At 60.1% G+C, this 13,654-nt stretch overlaps 1 protein-coding gene across 3 annotated transcripts in view; it reads right to left on the bottom strand.

Annotated features, from left to right (window-relative positions):
- Positions 1–13,654, bottom strand: part of Nfatc2 (nuclear factor of activated T cells 2) — a 115,167-nt gene that overhangs the window by 37,797 nt on the left and 63,716 nt on the right. For all 3 annotated transcript variants that reach the window (XM_078051906.1, XM_078051905.1, XM_078051907.1), the window contains exon 6: positions 10,518–10,658. In XM_078051906.1, coding sequence (XP_077908032.1) covers positions 10,518–10,658 — 141 coding nt within the window. The remainder of the gene's footprint in view (positions 1–10,517; positions 10,659–13,654) is intronic.

Genomic DNA, 13,654 nt, shown 5'->3' with positions numbered 1-13,654 from the left:
TTTACTCCTGGCTCCCTCAGCTTTGGAACATGAGAGCCGCTTCAGATCCCTGATTCCGCCAAGTAGCTGTGTGACCTGGGATAAGACACTAGACCTCTCTCTGCCTTTAATCCAAACTATGAGGATCTCACATCCCTAGGCCTCACGGGGTCCTCATGAGGATTCAGCAGGATGCCTGGCATGTTGGCGAGGGTGACAATTATGCCCGGTGGCACCAGGTTATTCCTACACTGACTTCTCAATGGCTCTTTCGCATACTTTCCGCCACGTGCTACGACTGGAATGAACAGGCATCCTTGAACCAGAGTCCAGTGAACGTCCTCTGGCTGCCCCTTCCAGCACCTCTGGCCCCAGGAAGAAACCTGCAAAGAGGCAGCATCTGTCCCGTCAGGCGCTCGACTCTCTTTGCTTTCAAAAATGGGCCTTTTACACCATTAACTTGACGTTAAGAGAAAGCGTGAGGGGTCACAGGCATGGCAGACGTGGGGGTACCTGGAGGCCTGTGAAGCGGGGGGCTAACTTCTTTCTTTTGCACCTTTAGGGTCAGAAGCTCAGAGGCGCGACCCCGCTGGCCGAGCCTTGCGTGAGCACACAGGTCCCCAGCAGGAAGTGAAAGCTGACACCACCCCCTTCTCCATTTAGATTTACACAGCGAGGAAGACGCAGCTCAAGGGACTGTCACTGAGGGAACTGGGTGGTTTACAGAAGGTCCCAAGGCCAACTTCCCGGCTGCACCCCGCCCCCCCACGCCTGCTGGTGTACACGTCCGGGGCAGGCCCACCCCATGCTCATGCACCAGAAGCAAAATAAACACTCAGCCCGAAGCCACTGTGTCCAGGTCAAGTCCTCCTGTCACCATGTACGGCCGGTGTGGCCCTCAGGGTGCACACCTCTTAGGTCTGAGTTTGCTCATAGGCAAAAATGGCGAAGCTGGCACCGCTGAGCTCCAGGAGTCTGGGGTCGGAACTGAACAGTGGGCAGGTGCACACAGCACAGGACACGCCCCCCCAAGGCCCCGCCCCGGTCTGTGCCGCCACTGTTACTCTAGAACCCCGTGTGTCCCCTGGGTCCCCTCGAGGAGAAGAGAGTTGGTGGCCCTCCTGACCCGCGTGCTCTGGTGAGGATCGAAGTTTTTCGTTTGTTTCGATGCCTCACATTCTTCCTTACAAATATAAAAAGTGGCCACAGAAAGTCTTCGCTGACAGGGGCCTGGCTGAGTTCATGACAGCCACCTGCAAGTAGGAAGGGCCACCAAGCCCATGAGGTGTCAGGATGCTGGGCAGCGCGTAGAGTAAGGAGAGCCACACTCTCTGACCTGGAAACACGCCCCTCATGTCACAGAGCCGACTGGCTGACGTGCCCGCCTGGGCCACCACGGATGCAGGAGCGCGGGGGACTGTGGGCAGCCACCACGGATGCAGGAGCGCAGGGGGACTGTGGGCAGCCACCACGGATGCAGGAGCGCGGGGGACCGTGGGCAGCTTCGTCTGCATTTTCTCATTTGGTGCTGAGCGCACCGTGCAGACTGTGCCACCTGCTCACCTGCTCGTCTCCAGGACCCTGTGGGGCCCAGGCTGCGTGGAGGCCAGATGTGGACCACTAGCACAGGAAGCTGCTCCTGTTCAGCAGGCTGTGGGGCCACGGAGGACCCTGCTGGCCTTCCTGCCCTTGAGGGGTGTCCAGACTGAGAGGACTCCAGAGAGAGGAGGACTTGAGCTGCTCACCTCTGCTGGGATGGGGACGCCACCCCACACCCGGCTTGGCTTCAGCCACTGGGCCTGCCCTACCCTCCAGAGCCAGCCTGCTCCATCTCCACGCCCCAGACCACGCCACCACTGCCCCCCCGCTCCTCTCCTGACCCTCACGCCCAGTCCCTGCCCTCCCTCAGCAGGGTCCCCTGGCAGCCACCTCTCATCTTCTGCTCCTCTCCCACTCTCCGACGTTATTTTAGCTACCTCCAGGTTGGCATCTCTTCTCACTTCAAGTCCCAAGCCCCGAGAGCAGGGCCACACCTACTTAATCCTCTGCCTTTTCCCAGTAAGAGTGTCTGGTCTGTAATGGTTGCTCAGTAAATACTAAGTGAATCAATGCACACACTGGTCTCAGCAGCCCCCTGCATGGCCCACAGTCAGAGCTCAGGAAACATCTGACCCTAGGCCTTTCCAGTAAAAGGCCTGACCGAGAGGAACCGCTGGGCCCTTCTCGAAGAGTCCCTTATGCTAATCAGCTGAAGAGGAAGGCGTTGAGAGTACAGGTGCAGACGAGGAACAACACTCTCTGGCCACGCGGCCCTGGTAGGACTCGGTGCCACTCGCAGCAGTTCTGCACCATCCGCTCTCGGCCCTGCTCCAGGCTGGGCTCTGGCGGACCCTCACTCACGAGCTGCACAGAGACCCCGTGGGCTTCTTCTGCACCCATCTGAGATGAAACCAAGAGCCCTGGTGTCTTGAGCAGATCTGGGCCACCTCTCCCATCCTAAGTCGGCTGGCACGGTCAGCCAGCACGGAAACGGCCCTGCCAAGTCTCAGTCACGGCAGGCAGCGGAGCCAGCAGCCCAGGAGGAGGGGCTGGGTCTCGGGAGAGGCTGCAGGAGAGCCCTGGGTGCGGGGATGCGTCCACCTTTCAGCCCTGGCACCAGCTCCAGGGCAGGAGCCCCGCGGAGCAGCAAGAGCCCTTTGCTGGTAGATGGCGGGACGCTAGGCTCGCCCTCTGCGCAGCTCCGTGGCGCTGGGGTGGAAGCGCACGGCAAACAGGAGGGCTGGCCTCAGGGGTCAGTCTGGTGACAGCACGCGGGAGGGCCGGCGAGCTTTCCAGGGAGGGAGGCAGACGTTTCGGCCCTGGGGCGGTGAGCACGCCACGCCGCTGGGCTCGGGACCCAGGAGGAAATCAGAGTGTCAGCTCGCGTTAGCGCACCGTGCCTGATGCCTCGCAGCCCCGGCTCTGCTTTCCAAAACCTCGCTAAATAAAGACGGCTGGAGTCATTTCGGTCTGCTCTTGATGACGGCCGACTAACAGAAAAGCGGATCCTCCCTACGAGCACAGGCGTGGGGCACCAGAAACGTCCCCTGGGCTTAGGGGCATCTCACGTCTGAGATGGCGATGGCACCCCGATGGACTCCTCTCTCCTGTCCACCTCCACCACAAGGGGCCTGTCCCAGCCATCCCTGTCCCCCACAACTGGAGCAGAGACTCGAGTCACCTCCCAGAGCCACCTGCACACCCCGTCCCCAGTCCATGCTGGGTACAGATCACCAGGGCAGTCTCATGACGGTAAACCAGAGAGGATCTGGCAAAAACGGCGAACCAGACAGTCAGTGCCCCACATGCCACACTTCTCAGGCAACCACCGGCTGCTGTGGGTGACCCACGATCCTGGCCACACCCACGGGGCCAGCACCGCCCACCCCTCCCCGCACCCTCTCCGGGTCTGGCTGGTTTCTCACCACCATCCTCCAGGGGCCAGGGCCCTCCCTGCTCGCCACTCCTCAAACACCCAAGTCAGCCCCACGCTGCCACCTTGGCCCTGACAGATCCTTCCCAACCCGCTTCCCCCAACAGCTGTTCTGCCCCGACTTTAGGGCTCTGCTCAGAGCGGGTGCTTTGGGAAAGATCCTCCTGCCCTCTCTACCCGGGATTGCCCAATCTCACCGATAAAATACCCGACATCCAGTTACATTTGAACTTCACAAACCCCTGCCAATGGCCAGGACACACCTTACTAAAGGAACTCGTTGTTCCCCTCCAGGGTTAGCTGGGCCATCCTGCATCTCCCCGACCCTGTCACCCCCAGGACCAGGCTTCCCGGTTCTCAGGTAGCACTTCTCCTCATCTCAAAGTGTGCTGCTCATGAAGAAGTCTGAGACTACCCAACCCCGAGGCCAGGGATTTTATCTGTCATGTGTCACGTACCTGACCCAGTACTGCACACAGTAGGTGCTCAATAAATGCCAGAGGGGGGGTATGGAGGCACGGGGGCTGCGTGAGTCAGGGGAAGCAGAAAGACTGCGTGTGGTCAGTCCTGGAGGCCACTATCAGCCCGTGCTCCTCCCACCCCAGCACTCTCCTCTGCACCAGCCACCATCCACAGGTGACCCCCGCGTCAGGCAGCCAGTAAGTAGCTCTGGGAACCCGGAAACTGGGGTGTGGAGCCCCACCTTCCACACTGAGGAACTCTGTCACCTCAAGGAAGCCTGTCAACCGCGCTGTGTGACTCAGCTTCCCCATCTGCAAGAGGGGGAGGTGAGACAGCAGCCACGTGTCAAGTCCTCCAGTTCCGTCAGATGTCGGGGCCAGGAGTCCCAGAGGCCAGGAGTCCCCCGTCTCTGAGCCATTCTAATCCACATGGGAACCAACATATCCCCCCTCAGGCCCACGCAGAGCAAACCGAGCTCCCCAAGGCACAGACAAGGCACCTGACACAGCCTGAGCACCTACTAACTGCCTGGCATCTTCAATTCCTTGATTTCTTTTATTGCTAAAACACCACCCTCCCCATTGTAGAGGTGGGGAAACTGAGTCCCGAGGAGCTAGCACGTGGTTAATCCAAGCTCCAGGCCAAGTCTGCCGGGTGTTCACAGTCCAGCCTGCTCCCTGCCAATCCCACAACGGCTTCTGCACTAAGAATGACATCGGGTGGCGGAAACGCTCAGACCCGAGTTAATTCGAGAACTCATTTCTCTGCGGCCTCTTTGGAAGGGGTGGAGGAGGATGAACTGCAGGGTCCTTCTCCTTGACAGTCTGATCTTATATGCAAGCAAAGGTTGGGCTTCTGAAAATGAGACCATCTTCTCTTGAGGGGCTTCGGGGCTGCAGGCTGGCCTCTGCTCCTGGGGCAACACTCCGTGCCCCAGCCAAGCCCAGGGGGCTGTTGACACTCTGGTCGTGAGTCACGGGGGCAGAGGTCTGCAGCGCCTTAGTCATGGCCCGGCCCAGCCTGGAGCCTGACATTTCCCAGAGAGAACTCAACAGAGAGATTCCCATCCCGGGGCTATTATTCCAAAGACCACCCTAGTGACACGAACCCAGGGAGAGAAGCAGGTGGCAGGGGAGAGGTCCGATGGAGGCCGCCAACTCTCCTAGGAGACTGATGCATGGAAAAACACTTACTTAGCAAAAAAAATTTTTAGAAATATATTTTAAGCACATGCATTTCTATTTATTAAACAAAGCTCCAAATACAACCTTTGGGAACCTCCAAGTCATAAAATGACTCATGTCAGGACACGATGACTCAGTGGGAAAGAGGGAATTCCGCCGCCCACGCCTCCTCTCTAAAAAATCAATTTGCCCTCTCGACAGGTGACGGGAGCTTCTGCCATCAGGCCGCTCCAAGAGAACAGGCCAGCAAAACAAAACTCCCTTCAAACAATCCGAGGCTCAAAGCTGAGTAATCCGCCGTCGGCCCGAGTCCAGCTACGCCCCCGCGGGACACGCAGAGCGCGGAGCGGGGAGCTCCTTGGCCGGCCGGACCTGCACAGAGGACTCACCAGGCCAAGCATTCCAGGCCCCTGTGTCATGCGGAGGAACCTTCCAGACACTGAGCCCGCCCGGGCGGGCAGGGTGCGAGCGCCATGGCAACCCGTTTCCGCTGCGGCGTCACTTGTGTTTTTGTGCCCTTAGATTTTTTCCTGTTTTGCAGTGTTTGGCTGGGACCCCCGACTCCCCCGAGGCCCGGGGGTCAGGGTTCCCACTGAAGTCAGGAGCGGCCTGGCCCGGCCGGCGTGACCCCTGCCTGGAAGGTCATGCCATATTCACCCCTCGGAGAAGGCAGCGGTGGCTTTCGGCCATCGCCCAGAGTGGTCACGGGGAAGACACTGATGGCTCCGTGGGCTGCTCTGACCTGGCCAAGGTCACCACGCCAGGGTGGAGGTCAAAGCTGCCTGGGGGTCCCCGGCTCTGCCAGCAGCGGTGGCCTGGCCTGTGCCCCCTGCTTGACCTCTCTCAGCCTCAGTTACCCCACCTGTAAGGTGGGGGGACGCTCCCTGCCTGTCCCAGCTGGAGTGGCATCAAGAGAGATGTCACTGTCACTGAGCATTGTGAAGGAGCACCTGCTATGCGCAGGGACTGTTCTACACACTGAGGGCAGAGCACCAAGTGCCAAGTCCCCGCTCTCTGCGGAGCAGAGGCTGGCACCAGAGGCCGGGCTGCAAAGGAGCTAACGGGCCAGGGGACTGCAGTAGCAACCTTGGTGCCACGAGAGCCAGAGACGGGCAGGTGCACCCTGAGGACGGGCGGACGAGGCCTCGACCTGAGGCCCAGGAGGCCGCAGCTTCGTAAAGAAACAGTGGAGGAACGTCCTGGGAGCAAGGCCAAAGCCCCCCGCCCCAGGAAGGAGCACAGGCTGCGAGGACAGAGCAGCAAGACGGGCATCACCCGGCGAGGCAGGGGCAAGGCCTGCAGCGGGCAAGGCCAGGGGCAAGGCCCGAAGAGCCAGAGAAGGGCCAGATCTCACAGGTCCACCTAAGTCAAGAAAATAATTAAAAATAGGAGTAGAAACAACACGAAAGCTATTATTATTACTGCTGCTATAAATAAGATGCCATTTTCCAAAACACCGAGCGGCCTGGCCGCGGAGCCGCGCCCCCTCCCCCTGTTTTTCCAGCTCCAGTGTCATCTTGCTGGAGTGGAAACTGCCGATCCCACTTGAGTTGACAGCTATAAAAAGAACGTTGGAGCCCGTGGTGCCGATGACCTAGCGCTGGGCTAAGATTAGCCCCGAGGCTGTCACCTTCCTTAATGCGAGAAACAGCTGGGGTTCCCCTTGGAAAACTCGGCTGTTCCACCCGCCCGCAGCGCCCTGCCGGCCAGCGTGGCCATGGAGATGGGCGCCGGGACGGTTTTGGAAAGAAGAGATTGAGCAACAGGGATTCCCCCTGCGAGAGGTGGCCAGGCGGGGAGGGGGGGCGCCTGGGGTCAGGAGCAGGCCCAGCGGCCTGCAAGTCCAGCGGGCTGCTCTGCCGGAGCTGCCGGGGCTGACGCCCACCCAGGGAAGCCGCCTGGGCCCTCGGGGGCCCCCAGGTGGCTCAGACGCCCTTGCTGGTGTCCTGTCCTCCACCCGGGAGCGCATTCACCTGGGGTCTCTAGAAGGCACAGAGGTTCCCTGACACCAGCCAACCACAGAATTCAAAGGCCTCTATCGTCCCAAGATGGCTCCAGGGAACCGCTGCTTCGGGGAAGCTGAGCTTCAGGCCAAGCAGCCTGGCCCCCCGCTTTCCCAGAGCAGGACGGCTCCCGGTCCAGGCTGCCTAGAGCCAAAGGTCACCACTGCCACTGGCCAGCTGTGTGAGCTTCACCAAGTTACTAGACTTGTCTGTGCGGAGGCTCAGACACTGGAGGTCAGCAGCTTCCTGTGGGGGGCTGTCACCAGAGTCAGAGCACTTCACACACGCAGAGCGCTTGGGCCCAGGCTGGGCCACTGCTCGTTATTATTACTTCTTACTGTTTTTTAATGACTCTTGGTTCCGTGAGGCGGACTCTTCCTCATGTTTGTTCTTCTACAGCCAAAGGACAGTGATGATAATGATAAAAGCCAGCACTTACTGAGCGTTTTCACTGGGCCAAGCCCTGTGCAGAGAGCCCACCCCGTATGGCCTCGCCACCTCCCCTCACCTCCCAGGAGCAGTGAATCACCAGCATTGGACAAAAGAAGGGCTGCCTCAGAGAGGTATAGCCACTGACCCAGGGTGGCACAGCTACCAAATGCCGATCAGGGATTCACACCTGGGCCATTAACCTCTGAGCCTATACTAGTGACAGGTTGCCCAGCCCAGGCTAGTGCAGGAGCAGAATGTAGTGACCATATATGACATGGTCCTGAAGGTCCACAGAGGACCACAAAAATGACAAGGGACATGGGGTGAGAACCCTGCACAGTAGCCACAGCTGCCCACCTCCAGAGGACTGTCCACTTCACAGAGGAGAAAGTGAGGTCCCAGGGGACAGAGTAGAGGACAAGGCTGCATATCACCCATGAGAGAGGCCCCCGCCCCTCAGAGTGTCACCATGTGTCTCCCAGACACCCACAGGGCTGACGAGGTGGCACTCACAGAGCCACAGGCCAGGGCCACCCACGCACGGCTCTCGAGGGCCTGTGGGGTCCATCTTTCAACATGCGGCTTTGCCCGAGCTGAAACCAGCTTGGCACGTCCGTCCCACCTGAAGGTCGTCTGGAGGTCAATGACTGGGACCTGAGGGTGAAGGTGGACCCTTCACCCAACCCCAACCCTAACCACCCCCCCACCCACCTGCCAGCCGGCCACACAACACGGACCGATGCCCTCGGGCAGCTCAGAGTCACTGCGCTCTGAGACTCTTGAGAGGGCGCTGAGGCCCGGCTCCAGGGGACTTGGAAAGGTCCACCTCACGCCCTTCCGCCCAGAGGCTCTGTCGACCTGGGCTTGTCCTCAGCCAGAAAGGGACTTCAAGGGATGTCCTTGCTGTCAGGGCAGCAGGGCGGTTTCCTGGTGATGCAGAGGGATCTCGTCTGGAGAGGCAGGTCCTGCTCGGCCATTTCCACTTCACGTCCCTCTCCTGCCCAAGAGCCCACCAGGACTGCCTGTTCCCTGACCGGACCTGGACCAAGCCAAGGCCATGTCTTCCTGGCGCCGGGAGACTTCTCATTCCGGCCTCTGCCTTTCTCCCTACCCCTCCCAATGTCACGCAGCCTCAATAAAAAGGAGGCCCACTGGCCCAGGAGAGGGAATGCAAAGCCACCGTCAAAACTCAGGCCCTCGGAGCGTTAGGTACCTGCATAAATGTCCACGATGCAGGACTGAAATACAAACATGAAAAACTTGTGATAAGCCCGGGACCCCTTGGGTGGCGGGTCAGGCCCACGCTCCCATCAGCACCCAGTCTCAGAACCGCCTGGGGCGGGTGTGCAGGTGTCTGAGGGCAGGAACTGCGTGTGGCCTGGGGGGCGGGCACAACCCTGTTCTTCTCCTTGCCCCTAGCGACCTCTAAACCATACAGCAGTAGGTCTCAGCCAGGGGCACATTTGGCAATGTCTGGAGACGTTTTTGGTCATCACAACTTGGGCAAGTGATACTGTCACTGAGCGGGGGCTGGGCAGGGGCTACCGAACGCCCTCAGAGCAGAGGACGCCTGGCGATAACTAGATGGCCTGCATGGTCCACGCCCAGGCACAGACACTGCACCCGCCACCTCCCGTCCTCCACCAACTCCTCTGTCACCGCCAGCAGGCTTGCTGTTACTTGAATCCCCCAAGCACTGTCCTGCCTCCCGGGCTCCCTGATTTCCAGGGATTTTGCCTTTGCTGACCCTTCCCTGTCCCCTCCCTTCTGCCTTATAAGTCCTCTGCCCAGGCAGGTGACAAGTCCCCAGCCTGCTGTCTACACTCTCCCTTCCCCCACTGGAGGCTGCCCTGGGAAGTCAAGTCTACTCCCAGGACTTTAACAGGGACCTCAAGGTCAACGGCCCCCACAGCAGTGGCCCCAGCCAGGTCATCAAGACCACGCGGCCGACTCCTGGGGGCCCCTGGCCTTTTCGGAGGCAGGACTGTGGCTGATCCAGGAAGGCCCAGGGCACAGCAACTCAACGCTTCCACATACAAAAGGGGACCCGCAGCCCCGCCAGCCGCGTCTCCACCCAAACCACTTCTCCTGCGCAGCAAACCTCAGCTGGAGGGAGCACGCTCAAAGTCAGTCACCTCAGCGCCCAGAAGAGCAGCAGCCGAGTCTGCCCCTCGCCCAGCGTTTCCAGGGCGTCCATGAACAGGATACGAGCCGCGCTCAGCAGGGGCACGCAGTGGGCACCGGCTCCACACCGCTTTTTGAAATTTTTTTTTAAAAAGACCCATCTGGGATGGCCAGAAACGATCGCGGACGTGGTGGAAGGTTCAGTTTGCAGATTTCTGGAAGAGAACTTAGCCATAACTTAAAGGCTTCCAAAGGACTCTGCTGCCGGGAGCCAACCCTCAGTACACAAAAAAGATGCCCACGGAGACGCAGGCCCCACAGGAACTACCCTCCAAGAGTGAGAATAACCACGGCACTAATTAAAGTAAAAGTGTTGACGGGCCTACGACAAGCCTGGTGCTGTGACGACCAGACACTTATCGTTTCACCGTCATGACAACCTGTGGGTGACAACTCCAGTCATGATCGTCGATGTAGGAAGGAACCGAGGCCCAAAAAGCTCATGTGATTTCCCTGACAACGGGCTCAGCTGTCCGTGAACCCAGGAGCGTTCGGGCCACAGCTCAGCCAGCTCAATCACCACGCCATTGGGTTTCTCTCCTCTAAATAGGAAAAAAGTTTCAAAAATGTATCTATGTAAAAAAAAAATGAATTTTTTTCCTCTTTACAGGGAAGAGAGGAGTGTGGGGACAACTTAGTATCCGTTCAACAGCGGGTTCAAACGTGGTGGCCTATCTGTGGAGCAGGGACTTGGTGGCTGCCCCATGGGTGAAGACGGCCAGTAAAGAGAGCCGGTGTGAGTCCCCCCGCCAGGCCCTGCTGCAGCGCAGGAGACAGAGGACAGGAGCCCCCAGCACTGACCTGTGGTCTTCTCCGTGAACACGACCTTGGACTCGGCCGTGAAGTTCTGGCCCGTGAGGATCATCTGCTGGCCCCCGTAGACCAGGCAGCTGTCGATGTCCTGTCTCTCCACCATGGGCAGCTCGTGGGCGGACCGCTGGGCTGCGGGCAAGAGGAAAAGAGGTCACTGTGACGGGAGACAGCTGCTCGGGAGAGCCACACGATCCCACAGGACACGGTCAGCCCACCTCTGCCACCTGCGGTCATGCACATGTGGACTCCCACCCCTGACAACAGGGAGGTCTACAAACATCACGTTCTCCTGAAGCTGCCCGGGTGACCGGAACCGCTTTCCTCCCCGCAGCGAGGTTTGTTTTGTTTTTCATGAATCCCAGGACCTCCCGATGCCTGTCCGCAGCAGGCCAGGGGAATAAGAAAGTGGCTACTTCCTAAGGGGCAGAAGGTCGCTGTCCTCTCCCCTGCATCTGTCAGAAACACCTGCTGGACGCTGGGCGCGTTCCTGGAGGATGGGTTTGTCTGTTCACTCCGGAACCCATCTGTGATTCCCACTGTCACCTCCAACACATGCACGTGCCCCACCACCTCACTTCCTAGGACTCCCCGATCACGCTGCTTCTGCACGCTTCCAGAACCTTCTCTCGTCTGCATGGGGCATCCCATGCATGTGTACCTTCTGGCGCTCTCTTCCCCAGCGCTGGTGGCTCCCGGGGCTGCCTTAGCCCCCTGTTCTGAGGGTCGGCCCCACGGGAACCCACAGCCCCTGAGGCCTGGGGTCGGCCCTCCCCCTCCCCCGCACTCCTCTTTCTTGTGTGGCCTTCAGAGAACTTTCCTCTCTGATACGTCCTGTGCCGCTCTCCTCCCTCATCTCTTTTCACCTCGTCCTCCACCAGGAGCCGGGGCTTCCCTTGGGTCCTGCTCTGCGTCTAAGCCAGAATCAGTGCCGGCTCCTGGTGCAGGAGGCTGAGCTGGTGGGTGGGGGCACAGATGTGGGTGGAGGGTCCCCTCCGTGTCTCTCTCAGTGTGTTTAACAACAGCCGTTAGTGAGAGACGGGGGCGAGGACAGGCCTCTGCCAAGCACCAAACGAGACGGGACCCTGGGACGCCCACAGCGACCTGAGGAAGGGGACATGAAAGTCATTTGCACTTGACTGGGTAGGAACTAAAGCCGAGAGTCAAGTCAACCCGTGGCCAAGTGGTGTCTGGCGAGGCTCGGATCACAACCCTCTTGAGCAGGCCTGTCCAGCCCCAGAGCCCAGTCTCTGGGCCCCTTGGGCCACCACTGGTCCTTGCGGAAGGCCAGCTGCAGCAGACAATGAAGACAGTGGCCTCTGCTGCTCCCAGGGCAGGTGAGAAGCGGCCTCCGCCACATCAGAGCCCCACCTCTCTGCCCCTCCCCAGCTCAGCCGGGAGGCCTCCCTTCTCCCGCCCCTTGGTGAGTCAGCCCCAGCTCTTGGCCTTCCTCCCGGAGCTCAGAGCACTGGGCAGCAGGCCAGCCCCTTCCATGCCAGAGGCCTGCAGACCTCCCCATCCGGGAGCCTGGGCAGCAGCCGCGTGAGGCCCAAGGCCCAAGCTTAACCCTTCCCTCCTGGCCTGCGCAGGCTGGGGCGGCCGAGAGCGTCCCTTTCCACCTGCCCCAGGCTACTGGGGCCACAGTGAGGGAGCAGCCAGGCCCCTGGCAACACTGCAGGGGTCCTTCATGCGCACCAGACGGTTCCAGACACTGCCCCTGGGAAGCGCAGCCCAGCAGCCCTCAACAGTCCCCTGCCCCTGGCTCCGTTTCTGACATCCCGGAGACCAGCCTGGCAGCGCTCTTGCAAGGGGTGCCCGCTCGCTCACGGATGCAGTAAAGGGCCTCTCAGCAGAAGCTGCTAATTCCTCCCACATGGCTGGTTATTAATCCTTTCTTTCAATATTGGCGTTCCGCGATGGCTCCTGCCTGAGCTGCCACAGATGGAGATTTATTAGCAGTGAAAGCGGCCGCTGCAGGCCCAGCCTGAAGATCTGCCTTTGATGACGCTGGGGGGCTCAGGGGCCTGGGGCACAGGGCAGGGGTGGGGAGGTGGCCAGAGCCACCCTTCCCATTTTACAGGTGGAAAACCTGAGTCATCGCTACTGGGCAAGCCCGCTAAGGGCCCGCAGCCAGCCAGCCCGCCTGGCGGGGACTGGACGGGGCAAGCTGGGTGCTGGGCAGGAGGCTGGCCCGGAGGGACGCTCTGTGAATCACCGCCCTGCTGTGGGCACGCTTGCCCACTTCCTGAGGCCACCTCACGGCTTCTCCTGCCAGTCGCACAGCCCCAAGCACTGCCTGGTGGCCGTGGTTGGGCGGCGTTTCCTCCTCTGTGCTGAAGGGAACTTGTCCCTCCAACGAAAAGCTGGAGAGGGAAAAGGGGAGCAAGAGGAGTCAGGGGGCTGCCGGCACGCCCCGTCCAGCCCTGCGCCTCAGAGGCAGAGGCCCGGCTTCAGGAGCCAGGCTACAAAGGCAGGGCTCAGCCCTCCCTGCACCCAGTTCCAGGGTCACAGGGAACCCCAGAGCAGCCCGCTCTGCCGGCAGCACATGGAGTGAGCCGGGACCGAGACGCTGGGCACACAGGCCTGCTTCCGCTGGACCACCTCGGCCTCCGCACGCACGGCCGACACGCAGGGCTTGGCCACCCTCCGTGGGGAGGTGGTTCTGGGCACTGCGGGGTATTTAGCAGCATCCTGGTTTCAACCCACCAGATGCCCCGCCCTCACCCCTCTCCCAGCTGTGACAACCAAATGTGTCTGCAGACACGACTAGATGTCCCCTAGGGAGGAGGAAAGGGCACTGCTGTCATCCCTGGTGGAGAGACAGTTCTAGAGATCCTAACTTAAATGGTACGACCCCAGTGTAGATTGTATTTAAAAAAAAAAAAAATTAAAAGATAGTCCTGCTGGGCATAGGGTCACTCGCCTATCATCCCAGCGACCCAGAGGTCAGGCAGGAGGATCACATGTTTAATACCAGCCTGGGCAATTTAGTGAGGCTCTATCTCAAAATGAAAAATAAAAAGGGTGAGGATGTGGCTCCGTGGAAAAGCACCCTGGGTTCCATCTCCAGTGCCCCTCCCCCCACTAAAAGACGATCCTGATGGTTCCAGTGGGCCACAGCCAGTGCA

The sequence above is a fragment of the Ictidomys tridecemlineatus genome, chromosome 5 (genome assembly GCF_052094955.1).
Source record: "Ictidomys tridecemlineatus isolate mIctTri1 chromosome 5, mIctTri1.hap1, whole genome shotgun sequence".
NCBI classification, from domain to species: Eukaryota; Metazoa; Chordata; class Mammalia; order Rodentia; family Sciuridae; genus Ictidomys; species Ictidomys tridecemlineatus.
Note: the sequence above shows the minus strand (reverse complement) of the source record. Positions and strands in the feature narration are given on the sequence as shown.